The 21,682-nt window shown below is 36.9% G+C and overlaps 1 protein-coding gene across 3 annotated transcripts in view; it reads right to left on the reverse strand.

Annotated features, from left to right (window-relative positions):
• adcy7 (adenylate cyclase 7) overlaps positions 1-21,682 on the reverse strand; it is a 63,682-nt gene that overhangs the window by 17,111 nt on the left and 24,889 nt on the right. For all 3 annotated transcript variants that reach the window (XM_028014380.1, XM_028014378.1, XM_028014379.1), the window contains 12 exons: positions 15,599-16,048; positions 15,304-15,477; positions 10,010-10,207; positions 9,715-9,876; positions 8,634-8,783; positions 6,897-7,057; positions 4,571-4,682; positions 4,167-4,294; positions 3,573-3,731; positions 2,449-2,581; positions 1,612-1,791; positions 1,289-1,335 (listed from right to left, as the gene is read on the reverse strand). In XM_028014380.1, the coding sequence (XP_027870181.1) occupies positions 1,289-1,335; positions 1,612-1,791; positions 2,449-2,581; positions 3,573-3,731; positions 4,167-4,294; positions 4,571-4,682; positions 6,897-7,057; positions 8,634-8,783; positions 9,715-9,876; positions 10,010-10,207; positions 15,304-15,465 (1,592 nt within the window). In that variant the 5' untranslated portion in view covers positions 15,466-15,477; positions 15,599-16,048. The remainder of the gene's footprint in view (positions 1-1,288; positions 1,336-1,611; positions 1,792-2,448; positions 2,582-3,572; positions 3,732-4,166; positions 4,295-4,570; positions 4,683-6,896; positions 7,058-8,633; positions 8,784-9,714; positions 9,877-10,009; positions 10,208-15,303; positions 15,478-15,598; positions 16,049-21,682) is intronic.

Here is a 21,682-nt window from a genome sequence, read left to right on the forward strand (position 1 = left end):
TATAGTTATGTTGAGTGTATCCACTTCAGTCGTTTCTTACAACAATCAACAAATTTAGAGCTGTAGTTACATTCATTGTGCTCAGTGTGGGCAGACCTCAAGACCTTAAGTAGTTGGCCATGAGGTTTACATAAGCAAATAAAAGATGGAAGATTTGAGAAGAGATGTGAATTGTGTGTGCAAAACTAAGTAACAACCTTACATTTTACAGTCTGTTAATCATAAATACATGTGCTTCTCTGTGGTAACATTTGTCTATAACACACAGATAAATGCTAACCTTAAGGTTTTGAAGTGTACTCCTAATAAAACTGCACAAAACAGCCTGATATGCCAGAAGATTTAAGTATCATAGATGACCTGATAGCACGATGTAATGCAAGTATGAAAGTAAAGCAGCAACACAGAAGAATGCCAGTCAGTCATCTATTATGTCAAAACAACAGACAATGCATTAACCCACATCAACCTTCAACCCAGCCTGATCTCTTTCATCAATAACATCATTTATACTTGATGTTTGTTTTGTAACTACAGAGAACAAATACATTCCCTTTTAATGTTGTAATGTTGTATTTTATTTTCAGTGATAAACCAAATAGAAAATAGGGCATAATTGTGTACTGGACAGAGAATAGTAAATAACTTTCAAATTATTTCTGAAAAAAATTAATTTGCAGATTTTATCTCATTTCATCTCTCTTGAGTCAATACCTTGAGTCAAAACTTTAAACCACAGCGCAGCACCAAAGCACAAAGGCTAACCATAAATGGCTACCATACATGCAAAGAAAAGTGGCTTCAAAAGTATACACACCACTAATACGGCTCCAACATCATTTTGCACCTGATCGTTCCCCTCAAAAAAATTATTTTCTTAACAATGCTGGACAGGATACATGTCACATTAAGGGTGTAAGAAGCTTGAAGATTATTGATCAAGGTCTCAAAAACCTGCACTTTTGAGAGTCATTCTTTATATTACAATTTTAAAGAAGATGGTGACGACAAGAATACTGATACTTGTGGCACTTTGTGCAGAAATGTGTACCGGTAATATAGTTACTGAAATATAAAAACACACTAAAAGACAGGAATGATGAGAATGTTGCTGGAATGTATGATTCTGATCTGCAGCATCCACATCAAGTACAACTAAATAACCAGGTTGTCATTCTGTTCAGAGGGAATCTGTGGGGAAAGCTCGATTCATCCATAATTTCTCTTTTCATTGCATTACACATAAATTACTCGGCAAAATACTTTAAGAATCTGAACTTTTCCTTACCTATCAGCTTTCTTGGAGTCGGCGGGTGAGGTTCGTAAAGGGATGTCCTGAAGAAGATGGGAACAGAATTAAAATAATATTAAAAGTGTTGAAGGTGACACCCAACAAAATTCTAGGATATCAATATTCTGCTTTATGGAATAATTCAACCTAATGAGTAAACAGAAATAAATAGGGAAATATCTGTTTAACATAAATGACTATGTGATTACGTTTTTTCTGAATATTTAAGATAATAAAAAATATAATTTTTTTACCTTGTTATGTTTTTCCTAATAATGTAAACAATATTCAAAATAAACAAGAGAATCTGGTGTGCTAACCTTGAACCGTCCTTTTGCGGAAACAATGTTTTCAGATGTAAAGCCCTGCAGGTGGGCAAACGGTTTGACGGCCCCCCAGGTTTCAAGGTATCGGGTCATACGGACCGACGCCCTCATCTTCAGTCCATCATTCACCCTGGGTTTAGTAGTGGTCCGGGTGCTCTGTGATGGATCCTTTGACTTCACACACAAACATGCAGAAAAGTTACTTAGCATTTAATGTATGCAGTATATATAACTTTGAAATTCCACAGATTTAATAATTTCACAGGAAGATTGTCTTTTTACTTCTGTAGGAATTACAGATGCAACTTATCACCAAAGCATTCAGTTAAAGAAAACAACGATACTGCTTCAACCGTATCATTTTCACCTTATATTCCAAAAATCATTTTCACCTTTTATTCTGTACAAGCTAATATAATAGGCTTTGCTGCATAGGAAACACTAATCACATCTTCTTTAAAGGAAAACAAATTAAAATCAACCCCCAAAATATTAAATCCCAAAATATTGGGATTGCAATAAAACAGGACTTTATAACGGCTAACTCAAGTGCATAAATACAAATTCATGAAATGTTTTTGTTCTTCAGATTTTCCTTTTCAAAAATGCGGAAACCGCTAATAATGTTTTCTACTTTCCCAATTATGCAATTCATTTCTGTTGGTCTAACACATCAAATCACAATAAAATATGTTGATTTTTGTGTTTGTGGTTTTAAACTGGCAAAATGGGAAACATTCCAGAGGTCTGAATCCTTGCACTGTTTTGATAAAAGGGTTTTCACTCTCAGTCCTAGAGTTGTTGTATAAATAAGCCTGGTTGGGAACATACCCTCGGATCGATGACTAGATATGTCTTGACATTGAGTTCATTGAGATAGGAGTCTCTCAGGTGGCCGTTTCCCTCTTCAACTTCATAGGCCTTGTTCAGGTGCTTCAGAGTTGCCTCTGTGATATGGACACGCCTAAATAGATAAACACAAAACAAAGAAAATATGACATTTTGGGTCACTTAGTTTTATGAATCCCCTTTTAAATCAGTACACAATGTTCTATAGTCTAGAAATAAATCCTGGTCATAAATTTTATTTAAAAAAAACGCCAAATAGAAGGGCGTTGGTTAAGCCTCAGTTTATGGGACAGTAGAATCACATGTATATACAATATGTATATTATGTATGCATGCATCTAATATTTAGATGCATGCATCTAATACATATCCATATAACTCAGTGCAAATACAAATTAGATTAATATCTTTATTAAATAGGACATTGCACAGAACAAGTGAAAATGTTAAGAGCACATGCACTTAGAGTTTTGTAAAAAAAAAAAATAAGAGGATAAAGGCCATAAACAATCTTGTAATGCATAAATAAGGATAATCTTCTATGTAATAAATTTTTGGTTGGATATTGAAATGATACCCTATATAAAACATGTAAAAGATGTACATCTGCAGCTCCTTTTTAATGCGTTATAGTCCTTAGTGTATGAAAAAAACTGAAATCAATCAAAATCTAAATTGACAGCTGAAATCTTAAAGACTCATAAAGAATATGAGTCTGATGCCAATATCAGACTCATATTACATAAATCCCTAATATGTAACGTAAGACTTTTGTAGTATTTCCTAATATTGGGAAATATTAGGAATTTAATATTTCCTAATATTAAATAAGAAATATTTAATATTTCCTATTAAATACTTCCTCTATTGAAGGAATTTTTCAAATCTTTACTCTTTAAAAATATTTCCTATCAAATAGGAAATACTTAATATTTCCTGTTTAGGAAATATTATAGTAATATTTCCTAATATTAGGAAATATTACATTTGTCCTAATATGTAATATTACGCAAGTATTAAAATAAGCCAGTGTTGGTTCCCTGAATATGAATAAATATCAGAGTCATTCAGTCATTATATGTATAGCTGAAAGTGTAGCTACTTACCCTGGGAGGCCTCCTGACTCCATGTGATTGGCCAGCGTAACATCATGTGACCATACATCAAACTGCCACTTTCTGAGGCCGATCACGCCGCAGAGCACATTACCTGAGTGAACACCCACTCTCATGTTGATGTCTATTTCAGTGGCATCCCGTACCTGCCTGGAGGAGATTTCAGTAAAATTAAAGGCTCAGTATGAACATAATATGCATCTGTCCAATAAAGCAACAATAACAAAGCAGCATTGATGTCCCTTCTGTGTCTATGTGAAACGCTGCTGTCTGACTGACAAGATTATACATGTTAACTCACTGGTGCATTACTTTTTTAAAATCAACATTTTATAATTATATATCATTACTCTATATTCAGTACAGCTGGAGAAAACTCCAGTCACTCTGGCAATTTATGTGGGCTCTCATTGAGAGGATATTATCATATCAACAATCTGACTGACAAAGTTTTCAAAAGTTTCATTAAAATTTGAAAATGTCCATGATTATAGTCTTAAATGTGCGATATGGTTATACAGACAATAATTCTCATGTAAATGCTAATAAATTTGTCAGATAAGAGGTGATGGTTGGTAGACTCACTTAATAGCTTCACACATGTCCAGGCCCATTTTAACGCAATTCTTAGCATGCATAGGCAGTGACACCGGCAGGCCTGACACACAGTAGTAGCAGTCTCCAAGGATCTTGATTCTCATGCATTCATTTTCCTGCAAACATTAAGAGATTCACTCCAAGATTGTTATGCAACCAGGCAACTAAAAAGGGAACAAAAGATGCATCTAAACAGGACACTGCTCAGTTCAGTAATTTTCCTTCCTACTGTTCTGCAGGACAAACAGGTTTCTTTATGACATTCTAAAACAGAAAATGCCCTGTGCCAAATTAAATTACTGTAATCAAAAACTGGCATTTAATCTAAGAATTCAACTCCTACATGATTGTTTGTTTAGGTCATAAAGGTAAAATACCATGTTTTAGCTCACCTTGGCAATTTGGTCAAATTTGCCAAACAGTTCATTGAGCATATGTACAAGCTCTTTAGGAGAACAGTCACTGGCCAAACGAGTGAAGCCAACAATGTCTGCATACAGAATGCTGAAAAGGTGACAAAAAAACCATTAACAAATATTTTTCAAACTCTAAAAGCGATTACTTACAAAAGTCTCTTTTTGAGATTTTTATGTGATAGACCAACACACAGAAAACAATTTTTCCATTAACCACAACAAATGTCTCAGCAACATAATGAAAATACACTCAATAATTATTGGGACAAACCAGATGGATGTGATCTTACTATAGCAAACCTGGTATTTACAGAAGTGGCAAGAAAAAAAATCCCATTTGCAGTTTCTCACAAGCTCTCTGGGGACCATAAACATGGATAAAAAGGTGCTTTCGTCAGAAGAGACCAAAATTAAGGGGTTTGCCCAATATGAAAAACTAAATGCGAGGTAGAAAATGCAACACCCAAAACGTTCTTTTCTTAATGTGAAACATAATCAACGCATGTGTATGTGTTAGAATTGCCCAGAATCATAAATCAGACCTAAAATGATGTCGACAGATGTTCTCCATCCAACCTGATTATGAGCTATTTTGCAAAGAATGTGCAAATATTTCAGCCTCGAGGTGTAAAAAGCTGATAAAGACAAAAACCAAAAGACTTGCAGCTGTAATTTCAATAAAAAGCGGCCTCACCATGTACTTTCCCAATGGGGAAAGTACATTGGGAACATTGGGAATCTTATGTCAATGGGGACATAAGATTCTGTCCCCATTGACAGAATCTTTTCAGAAAAGACAGAATCTTTTAAAAAAAAAAGCTTTTTATTTTTTATTTTGAAGAAACTTTGAAAACAATGCACCACTTTCCTTCCAATTCATATAAGTGCTTTGTTATGTTGATCTGTCCAAAATAATCCCGCTAGACGCTCTATTTTTGTCCCATGAATTCCTTTTAAATGGTTGATCATAGAAATTGACATCAATCTCTTTAAAGTTAACAATTAAATGTTCAATAAACAAAAAGATATAAGCCACAATTGTGGTTTTATTTATTTTTTCTTCCCAGAACTGAGTCAATAAAGGAAGCCATTCTTTTAATCCCTATAATCATTATGGCTTGTGACACGGAGTAAGTAGCTTTAGACATAAAAACACCTGGCTCACTCTACCATTGACCCCCAGTGCACTTGATCAGTGATTCACTAAAAAGACTTACAATTTCAGCTTCCTGTCAGCAAACCTCAGAGGGAAAGTGAAAATATTTTTGACCTTTCGAGAGATCCCAACACCACAAGGGAAACCAACTGGGAATTAATGTAACTGGCCTCAGTGGGATCGTAACAAACTCCTAAGTAACTGGAGCAGTTACTTTGCTCTTTGCTTTAATTTGACTTAAGCGTGCTATCCATAAAAAATATATAACTTAAGGATATTATTTCAGTATCAAAATTGTGCCACCAGCCTAAATGCAATATATTTTCTACAATAATGCACAGTGTTGAGTATGTAGGGTGCTGAATGAGCTAAACATGCAATAAGGCACGCCCCATGTGGTAGATGATTACAGGTACTCTTGAGTATGGTCTGACTCGAAATGACCCTGTGTTGAAATGCAGAGGGCCACAGATGCTGCACGGTCTTGAATTGTTCTACAGCTTGACTAAAAATGGCCAGGTGCTTTATGAGTCTGCCAACACAGCTAATCACAGCCCTGACCGAGGTAATTACAGGGAAAAAGTAAGGTGCACAGTCTGTCAGTCAGCAACCTTTTACTGTAGCCTGATGAACATAGAAGAAAAGAGAGCGATAAGGTTGCTTGCTCTGGAAAACTATTATAATAATAAACTATGCTCACATTCTTTATCTTTATCTTTTTATAAGCCAGATGGAAAGGTGTTTTAACATACTTAAGCTTGTCCACACAAAAGCTTTGTTGAAACAAATTTACTGGTAAGCCATCGGTCAAAGCTCACTTTAGTTTGCCGTAATATCTGTCAGCACTTACTAAATTATAAAACCCTCAAACAAAAAAACCTGCATCTGGGTCAGTGCACCAAAAACACACTTATCTATAGTTTTATAAAAACTTGTTAGTATAAGCTCCTTTTGATGTTCTTCTTCTGGCTTTTGCACGCCACATACTAATGGGATTTACAAAAAGTCTGCTCTCAAAAAGTTGCAATGCCTGGTCAGTAACATAAGAGTCTTTACGATTTAAAAATAAATTGCTGAACCAGAAAGTCAGACATTAAACTGACAGGAATGACAGTCACCATAAAACATTTAGTGTTTTGGTCATACCTGACATTCTCATGCCTCTTCACGTAAAGGCTATGAAAGTTGTTATCCTTCACAAGCCGCTGCTGCTCAACTTTATCTTTACAGTCTTGCAACCTCTCCATTATTGCCAGTATCATCTTCATAGAGATATAAACGGGGAGCACAGACTGCAGCAGGTTCTCCTACAGACACACACAGACACACAGATTATCTGTTAAATAACTGTAATCAAGGCAAGTCTGCAAATTATCCCTATTTTTGACTGTTGTGTTTAGACGAAAGGTCCAGCCCAAAAAGGAGGGGGGAAAAACCTACTTCTGTCACACTTTTTCGTTCAAGTTCACTTTTCAATAATATTTTTGGACACAGCACTCTGAATGGAGCTAGCTTCTTTAGCAATAACCTTTTGCGCCCCATCCATGGAGTTAATAAATGTCTCCTGGACAAGTGTGAAGTCAGCAGTTTTATCTATAGTGGTCTTACAATTCCACTTTTCTGTGAATGTGAAACTTTTGGTTGCCTTTATTGAAAGTAGTCAGATAGAAAGACATGCAGCAAAGTCCCAAGATCAAGAAACAAACCCTGGATGGTTGCATTGAGGGATATGCTCTCTCTACACCCCACAGTGAGAAAATTAGCCATCTTACGTTTATGATATAAATCCTTAATTTTACAAGCACAAGTTGCAACACTGTAACTCCTTTTGGCAGCCTTTTGTTTTGTTTTATATAAACTTTTTGATAACCCAATAAATACAGTCTCTTCAGATAATGAGTTTTCCCAAAAGCAAAAACATAAAACAGTATTTTAGTGTGTAAAAATTATTACTAGGGTCATGTTTCTACAGTGGCCAAAGGCCAGAGCAGTGTTCACAGTTTATTAGCTTAATTAACAGAATTTAGAGAGACAACTTTTCATGAAATGAGTAATCTCTTCTTATGCCACCAGGAGGGCAGAGGGTTGCATGCTCTGACTACATGAGATGAGCCCAGGCTTGTGCAATTAATTCGCAAAATCTTTTCACATGAGCAATGACTGTGAAGACATTTCAAACATTTGGCATCAATTGTAGTGAATGTGAGAGAATAAACCTCACATTCTTCTGATGCACTATGCTGCTGGACAATAAAAATTTTGTTTCAGAGGAACCAGAATCTTCTAGGTAGATTTTCAAAACAGGTTTACTTTTTTTCTTACTAGGGATTTAGATTTTATAAACACAGATTTTGCACTTTTTGTAATTATTCATCAATGTTTTAATGTTTTTTTATGTCATGATTAATGATTATTGTCTGTAAACACTTCAATAAATTACCTAGATATTCAAGGAGACAGAAACTAATTTAAGACAGAGTGATGTAACTTGACAGTGATTTGTGCCAATAAAACCACAGCAAATTCAACATGAGAACCATCACAGCCTTTTGCTTAGAAATGAATTACTGATTGGCTATTTTCATAATTTATCAACAGCACTGGTTTTGGTTCAGTAAGATATTCATTCCAAGCAAAAGCAAAGGTTTTGCCATATACCCACAGAGCTGCAGTGACGTGACCCAGTACATCTCTTTAGAAAAGAATACAACACAGTTGAGTAATTGTTGCTTACATAAGCAAAACTTTCAAGGGCTTTTGAAACATTGCACAGGTATTCTCATGAAATTCTGTCTACTTCCTGGACAAAATTCAGCTATTCAGCCAAGTCTGCAACATAACATGAAAAACTCTCGGAAGGTCAAGCTTTTTACTTCCACTAACCTGCTGTCTCTTTTCTATCTCGAGCTTCACCCGCATGCTTAGGCACCTCAGAGTATCCTGGAAGGTCTGCCTTAGCGTTTTTTCCATCAGAACCTTGTGAAAGGCTCCAACTCCACAGCCGCACAGAAACACCACAGCATTGGACAGTAACTGCACAGAGAGACACAGTAGCGCATAGGGTAACAGTTTTAGTGCACAATTTACATATATAAACCACGCATATCGTATTTAGTTTTTAAATTTGTCGTCTATCAAGTATTTAGACTAGCAAAATGCTGCTTATATGTATTTGAATATGCATCTCAGTAAATCAGAATGTCATTGAACAGTTCATTTATATCACAATACCAATTCAGAAAGTGAAACTCATATGTTATAAATATTCATTAAACAGAGTGGAAAAAATATATATATTGTAATTTTGTTGAATACAGTTTGTAGTTCAAGAAAATACAAAATACATTATCTTATATAATTAGGATATTAGATAAGAACTTAAAAGAGACAGCATACAGTCTAGAAGCTCTAGAAAGAGAGCAGGCCACCAAAGGTAAATTAAAGAGAAGCTACAGCCAAGTATATTCATGGAAAATTGAGTAAAAGGAAATTGTCTGTCTGAAAAAGGAGCTCATTCACCAGATATGAAGGCAGCCTTGATAGGATTGTACTTCATTGAACAGCAAATTTGCTTCACGGATGGGCAGAAACTATGATGTATTGTCAAAAGAAAGACGAGAGACTGAATGTGATATTCAAAATTTCTGAAAAACTGAATTGTTGGGTTTCCATTCCTGGAAAAAACATTTGAACTATATCAGCCTATGATTTTGTTTTAAATAAACTATTGAAATAAAGAGTTTTTAACAGTTCCAAATTACCGAGGCACATTTTTGTAAATCAGAGCAACATTGTTAGCATTGTAAATCTCCATAATTTGTTCTGCATGTGAGATTTGGTCTTCAGAATTTTATATTGCCATAATTACCCTTTTTAACAATTCAAATTTCAGACATACTGTATATCTCAGCTGTGTATAAAGATTTTAAAAGTTGCAGAATATCTCTTGTCCAGTTGTTTTTACCTGATTAGCAAGGTAATCTTTTGGGGTGTCGTCACTTGTTAACCTCAGTGTGAGAATCATAATGTGAGACAGCGAGGTGATGACACTCAACACCACAGCGTGCCACAGCTGGAATGGCAGCATGGTATACACTGTGAAGATGATGAAGAGGAAGAAAGGCACCTGAAAACAACAAGAAGAAACTTTTATACATCAGAAAATTTATATTTCAGCTTGATCACATGTGCAGGAATCGTAGCTACTGATGGCAACAATTCAAACTTTAGTCTGTGAACTCTGGTGAAAAGTAAGGTACCTGGTCCCAAGGAAGGATGACAGCCTTACTGAAGATGAAGGCGTATCCCATGATTAGATGTGTGGCCCAGATAACCACGCCCAGCAAGAACCTCAGTCGTTGTGAGAAAAGCTCTGTGCACACCATTATTAATACAATCACGAACACACACAAGCTGCTGCTCACCACACTCACAAAGGCACGATGCTCCTTTGTTTCCTGCAGTAATAACAGGGAGAGAAAAACAAAAACATGTGTTATACCATACCAAACAAATAGCTATATTTTGTTTAGTTCTTTAAATTTAGATCTACAGACAGTTTTTCTGCAATTGCCCTTTCAGATGTAGTTAAAATTACTAAACAAGGAGCCCATTTTATATCATGAATATGTCTTGTTGGTGAGGTAAAGTACATTCACTGCAAAAACACGAAACCATCCCAATTATTTTTTGTCTTGTTTCTACGTAGAGTAAATATCTAGACTTAAAATAAGACAAAGCAAACTTACAAGTAACTATTCAGAAAGATATAGGAGCTTATTCTAAGTAAATAAGTCCTTAATATTGAGTCTAAAAAGTATTAGTTCCCTGAGCAGACTATTTCATTAATAACATGGAAAAAATATCTTGTTATAAGTTGAATAAACTGCCACTGGAACTAGTATGTTTTAAAATATATTAAGAAAGTATGGACCTAAAACAAGATCGTATTTCTTGCTGAAAAGTTACTTGTAAGTTTGGTTTGTCTCAATTGAAGTGTACAAAGATATTTGCACTAAAAACTAGACCAAAAATACTTGGTAAAAATACAGCTCTCTTACTAGAATATGTTAAACTCAAACTTTTTCACACTTTGTCACATCCCAATAACAAACTTCAATGTGGGTTTTTTTGTATTTTACGTGACAGACCAACAAATTTGCTGAAGTCTACCTCTACCTCCAGCGATCATTAGGCGAGAGGCAGGGTACACCCTGGACAGGTCAGCATTAAAGCAAGGGTTAGGTGAAGAAAACATCTGCTGATGAATGAGTTCTGAAGGCAAATGCATCCATGGAAACATTAAGTGTTTCTCCGCCTGGTGTGAAAATGTCGGTGTGACTGATAGCTAAGGTGGGAGTTGAAGTGTGAACCGGGAAGAAAGCAAGGGGTTAAATAAACGCTCTGCAAAGAGACAAACGCAGAGAGTCAGTGTTAATAGATCTCTGAGAGAAGAAGGCCATCCCTGCATTGTATGTTGAGCCTGCTGGTTACCATGGCAGCACTGGAAAAGGACAGTTCTTAACTAAACCCCTTCAGCTCTCTGTGTCTTAATGAAAACCTTTCTTGCCAGAGAAAACAAAATTCTTTTTTCTTTTACCAGGAAAATAAAGTAAACTCACAGGAATGCATACAATTCTGTTGTGCAAAAAAAAGCAGAGAAAAAATCATTGCAGTTTTTCCTTCAACATTTTAGTTTCATGTGTTATTTTTACAGCAACAAGACAGATAAAAAATTATAGCTAATTCTACAAAAGCATGGGATGAAAAACCGGATAACTGGATAACACAAACAGTGATTAAAACCAGACCTCAATCAAGCTAAAATCTGAAAACGAGGGCTCAAAATGTACCAACTGATTAGTTTTTCTTCTCAACAAAGCTCTGTCGGTTCATATCCATCACCAAAACCAGTTTGTGGCCATTGACTTTCTGCTACTGGTTGCCTACTCTTTTGTATTCAACTTTTACAAGCTCCACTCCAACATTTCTTTCCCAAGTTCTCTGTTCCCCTGGAAACAAATACACTGTCTAACTCGTGTGGACACAAGAGAGACATTTTAGCTGAAAAAAAAGAATCTTAAAAAAAAAAAAAAAAAAAAAGTAGCTGCTGAAAAACAGAGGAAAATCTGACTGATTGAATGTCAGGGGATGGACCAAGGAACAAGTGAGTCTTTGGTGTGTGAATGAATATATATATGCTGCCTAAATGTCTTAATGGGATGAGAAAGACAATGAGGCAGTAGGCCAGAAAACTCTGATGGAGCTTGTGTATGAGCAGGAGAGAAAATCACAGCATGTTTATGTGCACGTGTGGAGTGTAAACATGAGGGATGGAGCTATTGTGTGGGACTGAAACAGGAGAAAAAGGGAGTGTGCCACACAGCCTGCAGCAAGACAATAGTAGGAAGGTTAGGTTAATTTTTTTCCTATACAGGAAAGTAATATAATCTATGCTGACAGAAGATGTCAGTTTAGTACGATGGGCTGGACTCACTAAACTGCTACTTGCTTCGTGCCAAAATCAACAATACGTTCAGATCAGCAGAAGCCAGGAGCATAATTGCCATCTGAACACACTGACAGCAAAATGCTTTAAGTTTTACATTTGTGTAGTTTTTATGACTCTGGTTTTGACAGCTGGCTCAAGGCAGAGACATTTGAACATTATGTTGTCTTTTCAAACTACATCTGCTCTTGAGTTGTCCACTTCTACAGCCAAACAACAGAACTGAAATATAAATGTTTCAATGCTGCCCTCCCTTTCTTCCAGTTACATAACACATCTCTCATTCACGTCACTCACTCACCACTGAGGAAAAGCTATGATAAGCATGTGTACATATAAAAGCAGTAAATTGTATCTATAAACTTAAAACTGTATTGAAATAAATACAGTGCCTTGCACAAGAATGCAGTCCCTTTAACTTTTCAAAATTTTTATTACAATGCAACTACAAACTTCAATAAATGTTGTTGACATTATACAGTATTTGGTAGATCAACACAAAATGAAAACGTAGAGGAAAACACTGCAAAAACACAGAATCTTACAAATTACTTTTGATCTACTTTCAAGTACATATATCTTAGTGCATTCGAAATAAGAAAACTAAGTAACCTTTTAGCAAAAAAAGGAGCTTGTTTTAAGTAAATAATTCCTTAATATTGATTTTAAGAAAGGACTAGTTCCACTAGCAGATTATTTTCACCAATAACACTGGAAAATGTTTTGCTATAGGTTCCACGTAAGCCATAAAAACTCAATTTGCACATACATTTCTTCCACTGGTTTGCTGCAGTCCCTTGATGACTTGGGCTAAACTGCAAACTTACGGTTTTCTTTCAACAATGGATTTATTCTTGTCACTTTTAAAAAGAGCCAGATTTGTGGAGCGTATGACTAATAACGGTCCTGTCAACATGTTATCCCATATGAACTATTGGTCTCTGCAGCTCCTTTAGAGTTACCATGGGCCCTGTAACTACCATGGTAAAAATCAGTCAGGTTCTGAATAGTCTTTGCAGGGTTTTGTATGGATCGCTGTAGCTTTGTTAACCAAGAATGTAGTGTACTCCCTACACTGTGCAATGAGGAGTGGGTGTCTTAAGTGTGCAGAAAACCTTTGTAGGTAAAATACAGACTAGCCTATTAAGTTTAAATCATGCTTATTATACAAAACAGCACAAAAACATAAAAACTAGATAATCTCATTCACTAGATTTGTAGTATTGGTTCTGTTGCTGGTTGTAACATATTTAATTTTTTCAGTGCAATATGTAATTATCGGCATTCTTTTATGTGCTTCCGTTTGTGTCCTTTTGATTGTTTCCATTTCATGTGTACAAATAATCCACTTACCAGAAAACCCAAATACAAGGAGGACAACAAGATTCATCCTGAAATTTTAGATTATGAACCAAGAACCTAGGTTTACTGCCAAATGGTATTGTAGGTTTTGCATATTATTTAAAAGATTTGTCTCCAACTATCACTTACTTTGCTAGCTAATGCTAAGTTGTTTCCGGCTTGTTCAGTTTATTTGACTATATATTTAAAGTTTCCAATTTAATAATAATAATAATGAGATTTTGTGAGCCAAACTGTCTGAATTTGTACTTAGAAGTATCAACAGAGCATATGAACTAACTAACAGCTTAAGCAGGCTCTTACTGATATATTTGTTTACTTAGCCATTTGAAATAATGAAAAAGGTCATTGGTGTAAAATTTGTTGACTTAGCCATGTAAGATATGGAATCCAAGAAAACTAAAGTATGCAAAACAGAACAAAACTAAAGTTATAGGAGGCCTCCGATGACGGCTGTTCATTATGAATCATCCACTCATCCGTTGTCTTTACTCACTTATGCTTGAAAGGTTTCTGTGGTGGGAATAGAGAGGCTATCTCTAGCAGTAATTGGGTGAGACGGGACAGGTCACTAGTTCATTAGAAGGGACACACAGGACAAACAGGCACGGAGAAGCACTTTCATACTTAAGGGCAATTTAGAGGTGTAGAGTAACCAGTTAAGCTAAGACACTGGAGAGAACCTGAACAATAACAATTAGAAAGACTGCAGGCCGGGATCTTTTTGCCTCAAGGCAACAGTGATGGTAAGGTATGACAGTGAAACGCTCATCATTAAAAAACCTTTTCAAATTGTCTGAAAATGGGTTTTAAATACTTGTAAATAGAGTGAATAACGTTTGGTCACCATATTAATCATAAATGTAAAAGACAAAAATATCAGAATAACAATTTCTTCAGTTAAGGTTAAAAGTACTATTTCTGGCCAAGTTTCTGTGTCTGGGCGTGCCGTGGTGGTGGAGGGGTTAGCGCGACCCACATTCAGAGGCGACATGGCCTCGACGTGGCTGTTGCGGGTTCCACTCCCGGACCCGACGACATTTACCGCATGTCTTCCCCCCTCTCCTCCTCCCTTTCCTGTCAGCCTACTTTGAAAAAAGGGACACTAGAGCCCACAAAAAAAGGCCCCTTGCGGGGTGATAAAAAAAAAAAAAAAGTTTCTGTGTCTATCACAGTCATATTCTAAAGGATTAACAGTTAAAATACATTCATTTTTAAATTTGCATATTTTTGCACAACAAAAAGCAATTTTCTTCTTTTGTTCTTCTGACAGTTTTACCATTCAGACTTTGGATTAACCAGAGATTTATCACAAGCTCAGTGGAATGTGTCATGATACCTCATAAGTTTTTTCCAAGAAAATCAGGTCTGTGACAGACTGAATGTCTTTCATTACATTGTGCACATACAGTAATGAAAGAGTTTGATCTGGAGCAGCATGCGTTGATACACCACTATGTTCCCAGAATTTAACAATTGATCAAATCTGCTTACCAAGAAAAATCTATGGGTAAAATAAAAATATTTCAAACAATATTTCTGGGATATAGTCAGTAATTCCCAAAATTATCTTTTGAACACATAGTACCATGAATAACTTTGATTTTTATTACTTAAAAATTTGTGTGATTGTTATACAGTTATACAAACTCAACTGTCTTATAACCATGAATGAAAACTCACCAGTTTAAGGGCAAAGAAGAGACTGAGGAAAACTAGACAGCAGAATATGGAGAGGCCCAGCAGAGCCAGTGGCTGATACTGGCTGATGCAGGAGAATCTGCGGTACAGTGCCTCATTTTTGAGCTCCTGGTTATTCAGCAGGTACTTTCCCTTGGCTGGCATGGCTAACACTTCCTACAGAGGCAAAGCAGTTGTTAAGTAGCTGCAGAACGCAGAAGTGTGTGTCTCCAACACTTCCTTTGAGTAAGCACAACAAAAGTTGACTATAAAAGAAAGCAAAAAAAAAATTACCAACCTTTATTTGATAGGACCGTGGTGCTAGCTCATGACAATCAAGTAAAACTTGTGTCTTTCCTTTGTCGTGGCATCCTTATTGTTTTTGTTGTCTGTCACAGCTTTGTTGTAGCTCCCTCCAACACTTGTTCCCTTCGTTTCTATCTCTCTCTGTCGCTCTTCCCTGTTGCTAGTCTTTTTTGTGTCTTTTATCCACTATCTGGTGTTGGCAAGCAAGCCCGCCTCATCCTTTGCCAACTACTGTGCGTTGCTCCTGTCAGTGGGTTTGAGTAATAAAGCCCAGGGCTTGGAGACACAAAAGAGGAGGGAAGATTAAGTGAGAGGAGGGAGGAGGGCTTGAAGGAAGAAGAGGGAAAAAAAACAGGAGCTGATGAGGAGTGCAACAAAGGTCAGCAGAGCTCCGATGAGGATTAAGGATGTAACGGAGCAGATAGGTGGTCCTTACAGGCACCTGGAAGGAAAAGGCAATAATAAGAACAACAGCATTTTAAAAGATTAAATTGTTTCAAACTTGACACTTCAAAGCCATAGATCAATGTCTATTCTTCTTATTCTGTGAAAATGCAAAGAGGTGTTTTGTGTAATCATTTAAATGTGTATTTATTATTTATTTGACTCTTTAGCAGTCTGGTTTAAGAACCACGCACAGTACAAAGACAGCTCTGGTCGGTTATTGGACATTATTTACGTTTCAGAGGCTCTGCTCCCATTTGAATGTCTTCATTCCTAAAGATAGTGTTTTAGTTTTATTTTGTCATTTTGAATCAGAAAAAAAAAAATCAGCATGGGTCGTAAGGATCAACTTATAGTTGCAGCCACTGTAGAGACAGGAGCTTCAAAATGGTCTTAAGTTTCTCACCGTTTAGTAAGTAAAGGCAAAGAGTTACATTTGAATCAGACACTGCAAAACCGATCAGAGAAACAATAAGAGGTGAAAACAGAAATAAACTGCAGAGACCAATTACAGCTCAAAACAAAACATCTCAGTACTATTTCCTGTTTCAAAATAAAAGCTCTTTCCTCTAGTTTAAATAGGCATTTCAATAAATCCTAATAATTAACTTACATAGCTGATTGTCTTAAGTTAACTCAGTCTTGTATGATGTTTGTTACTGTTCTTTAACAACTAACATTTTATAACAACTTGGCTTTATTATTTGACAGAACAGTACCTCCATATGCTGATAATAGACACTTATACATTTTCTGTTTCTGCCGACATTAACCTTATAAATAAAGTCACTTACTGGGTCAAAAGAGACAAAAGAGAGTTTATTCTTTTAGGTCGTAATAACCTGAAATATGTTATTTATCTCTTGATGAATTCACAGCTTCAACTTCATGCGCTTGTGAAAATCCAGACAAAACCATAAGGTAATTCAAGTTAAGATATTTGCTCTACACCCTACAATCAGCTCAAAATAAGCTCTATAAATAAAATTGAGCTGACTTGAGAACATGAGCAATCAAGGATTTACACATTTAAGTAGTAAAACTACCCAAGTTAAGACTTTTGAATGAACACCATCTTTAAATTAATTCAGGTTAAAAAAGTAAATCCGTACTCATTTTTAAAATGATTATTGTTTTCATGTTTTAACATACTAAGGTACAAATTATCAGGGAATATATGACTCAAGAGGACGGCTGTGAGAGTGAAATATAAATATCCGGACTGCTCAGGGAAGGAAAAAGCTTATTCATACCTTAACTACGCAACGGCAACAATAAAGCAACCCCTTATCTCTGTTTGTGGAAGGGTTTTAGCTCATCTCTGCCACAACGGTCAGCAGACACAGTCATGACTTCATCCACAAGTAGGCCAGCTGCTTTGGAGTCATTTACCTAACAATACACAGTTGTGGAGTTACCACTTAAACAGTCACTCAAAATCTTTTAATTTGCACTCAGCTGAACTAACAAGACTAACCAACAAACCCACATATGTGGCTGCTCTGTGAGATGCAAGAGTCAAACTGAATTGGATGTAGCTTGTGAATTTAGACAAACTATTATTGCAGCTCACAAACTGGAAAAATTACATCAATTTGAGTACCAGGTCATAAATTAAAGTAAGCAGAAGTGTTCAAAAGACCCATAAATAGTTTAAGTTTGATGTTGAGTACTAGTGTTTGTATTACGTGATTTCTGTTCAGGGTTACTTTTGTCCCTTAAGCCAGAGGTCCCCAACCTTTTTGTCACCGCCGACCGGTGTTATGCCGAGAACACCGGGTTAGTGCACAGTGCAGCAAATAGTGCAGCTCCACCCACCGTTATTTATCAAACGCCTTTTCTTTTTGTTACGTTTTTTATCACTTAAAATGAGTCCACAAACTATCACTACTGCTTCTACACCGTCATCCGTGTTTCACGTATGTATGTCGGGGGTTTTACGGGATTTTCTTCTGGAATCGGAATGTTCCTGAGTGGAATCGGTTCGTGTGTGGTGTGTTGCTCCTGCCGTGTGGCTGGACACACGAACCGATCGAACCTGTTGTACTTTTACCGGATCGTGTGGGGTCACAGAGGTTTGGAAAATCGGCCGACGATTCTTAAATCGTGCCGTGTGAACCAGACTTAAGACTCACAAGCTCTACTCCACTTATAACAGCCGTAATTGTGTAGTGTCTCTTTAAGATACTTTAGTATTGCTAATGACGTCACAAGTATGCGCCACGGCTTCTCTGTAGAGAGCGTGGGAGAAACATGCTAGACGGACATGTTAGCTTTCTTTAGTAATGTTACGGGTTGTTTGGACTCTGCTCACTTTCATGCCTGATATTATAGCAGCCGTTCAACCGGGCTTTGTAAGGTTGGTGAAGAGCGTGTTTATTAAAGGACAACACTGTGGAATTCCTAGTACCAGTGTGGTTGTGCGTTTTTGATCGCCCTGACGAGTCTGCCGCCTCCTCTCCTCCCTTAAATGCAACCCAAGCGTTACACACTCCTCTCTCTCTGACTCTGGTCACTATGGTAACGTATCTTATCAAAACAGATATATCTTATTTTGATAAGATACTTGTGTATCTTATCAAAATAAGATACAGATGCGCCACAAAACAAACATTTTATTTTCATGAAAATTTTAATTCTCGATAACGGAAAATTAACTGGAGCCCTGAGCTTGTTTCTCTGCAACGAGACGGACCCATCTGGGAGTGATAAGACAATAACACCCGAGGTGTGTTGCTTATGCACAGGGTGTTTGGTCTCTACCTGGCGAGGCAGTTTGAAGCCTCATTAGCGAGCCGGTCACCATATCATGCAGAGCGGGCTTGGTCTGTGGGAATCACCTACCAGGATAAATCCATCCCCCTGTCTCTTCTCTGGGCCTTTTCCCCTTCACAACGAAACTTTCCAAAGACATCTGATCCGCTTCTTACACTTTTTTTTTTTTTTTTAAAGGTTTTATTGGCTCTAGTGGCCTTTATTTGATAGTTAATTGACAGGAAAGTGGGTAATGAGAGAAGGGGGAAGACATGCGGCAAAGGTCGTCAGGCCGGGAATCGAACCTGCAACAGCCGCATCGAGGACTAAGGCCTCCTTATGTGGGTTGTGCTTAACCCCTGCGCCACCACTTCACATCCCTTCTTACTCATTTTTGCTGCTTGTGGGCTCAATGTTGGCACGCAAGACGTAACCGAGGGAATCCGGTTAAAGGATTTTCAAAATAAATGATCCTTCAGACTCAGATAATACATAAAACGGAAATATTTAATTATTTCTTGCGCAGCCTGGTACCAATTGGTCCACAGACCGGTACCGGGGGGTTGGGGTCCACTGCCTTAAGGCATACCGTAGTGATGACGTCGTCACATTGTAGCCAACGTTGCTGATATCTGGTGGGGAGGTTCGGGAGCCGAGCCACTGTGCTAACACGTGGGAGAGACTTGCAAGATGTGTGTTCTCCTTATAAGTGCGCGTCATTGATAAGTAAGTTGCGATATTTGAGTGTTTACTGCAGCTAAATGAGTGATTTGAAGTTTATTCGTTTGCTATTATTTCACCTGTTGCTAAGTCCGAGCCATCTGCTATATGTGTGTATTGTAGAGCGTTGTGCTGAACATGCATATCTACTTGACGGGCGCAGAGGCATGGTTATTAGTTAACCTGTATTAGTTTTGCTTATTAATAGTGATTTTGAGGTTGAGCTTATTTAGGTTTTATCTATTTCCTTCTTAGTTTATCTAGGGTATAATGGCATGGTGTAATGTGTAATGATAGGACACTTTCAACTTATTTTCTGTATTTTTGTTTATGCGAAAACAAAAATACAGAAAACCACACACTCACCCAGACACACCGAAAAAGAACATTTATGCCCATCCATGTTCAATTGGATCAAGATCTGTAATACAGTTTGGAATACAGAACAATTTAAAGGATCCTGCCTCGTGTCTTCATTATTCCATCTGCTGTACCTCATCCTAACATCTGGTCCTGAGCTGAATCCTGGCCTAAGTGGTGTTCTGGCCGACACTCCAGGTTCAGAGCAGTGATAAACTCGAACAGTGCCTTACAATCCTTCAACCCTAGAGCAAACTCACCTACAAGAAGTATGAGTTGTGTCTAAACAATTTCATTGCCAAAGGAATTTTTAGGACCACTAACAATGACATATGGTTGTTGTGTGTCTTGTCTCTATGCTGTAACTGCGAAGTAATTTCCCTGCTGGGATGAATAAAGTAATTCTATTCTATTCTATATTTTATTAGAGCTCGGTTTGATAGACCAAGACAACGAGTGAATTATTATGAAGTGGAAGAAGAATTACATATATCTCTCTTTTTTTTACAAATAAAAAACTAAAAAGTGTGTGTTTATATTCAGTCACTTGTTGTCTTTGAGCTTTAGCTAAAATCCAGTACAACCAACCAACTTAAAAATTCATCTTACAAGTAAAGTCCAACTCTACTTAATTCCAGTGTGCATTCAGCTATTCCATGTAGCCCCCCGAGGTTTGTTGGAAGACATTATTGAATAAACAGCATGTAGGTATGTACTTTATTAATCCTCTATTGTATTACCACAGTATCATCAAAGAAAGAACGCATTAAGTAACTTTGGAGCAACTGCAGAGATCCACAGCAGTTTACATGCAGCATTTTCCACAAACATGTCTAAACTGGTGTAGATTTTCACGTTTTACAGTACATGACAATCGTAAGTGGTTAGGTAGGAGGAAACTGGACTTTATTGTTTTTGTCTTTCATTCAAAAGGCTTCTTCAGTTGAAAAAATGGTTGGGGAGTAGCAGGAAATAATCTGAGAACAGTCAGACTATTTGAGTCGTTAAAGTGTCTAATGCATTTTCTCTTGACCCAGGTATCATTCACATCCAGTCTAAGTGACCTTTTATTGAAGAATGGAGAATGGTTTTATTCTCTTTATGTTGGAAGAGACGTATCCTGTAATCGCAGTCAACATTGGTTCTAGATAATACTGACTTAAATTCATAGAGAGTCATGAATAATTGTCCTTCAAATTACATATATTCCAAATTAAATAAGCCAAAGTCTGTGGTTGTTGCCTGAAAAAAAAATGCAAAAACATTCTGGATACTTTCGTAGAGTGTCCAGAATGATACGTCAAGTTTTAGTCGTAACAGAGTAAATTATATCCTTAATATTCTGTTGCATAGACAACAATCGAATTATAATAATATAAAACAAAACTCCTTCCTTTACGTTCTCGTTTTTTAAAATGAAGCGTTTGCTTTGTGCTGAGTAGAGGATCACAATGTACCTGACAGTCTGGGAGATCATGCTGGGCAAGCTCTATATGAGTAAACAAGGTGGATATAAATTGTTATAGATCGTCCTTATCTCTTCAAACAGCTAGAACTCTATAGCTGCAACTGGTCCTCATAATTATGCTGAACTATCACTGAGCATCACAGTCACAGAGCAGAAACAAGGACAGTGAAGCTGCTTGTAGGGATTTAGAGATATTACTGAATCATTCAGAGAAAAACAACGTGAACTTCGCTCTGCTGTCAATAGAAAGCTCATTTCCTGCTCTCACTCTATTTCAGTGTGTGGAGGGAAAGGCACAGCTTCATGTTTGTTTCCAGCATAGCAACTGTG

The sequence above is a fragment of the Xiphophorus couchianus genome, chromosome 4, assembly GCF_001444195.1.
Source record: "Xiphophorus couchianus chromosome 4, X_couchianus-1.0, whole genome shotgun sequence".
NCBI lineage: Eukaryota > Metazoa > Chordata > Actinopteri > Cyprinodontiformes > Poeciliidae > Xiphophorus > Xiphophorus couchianus.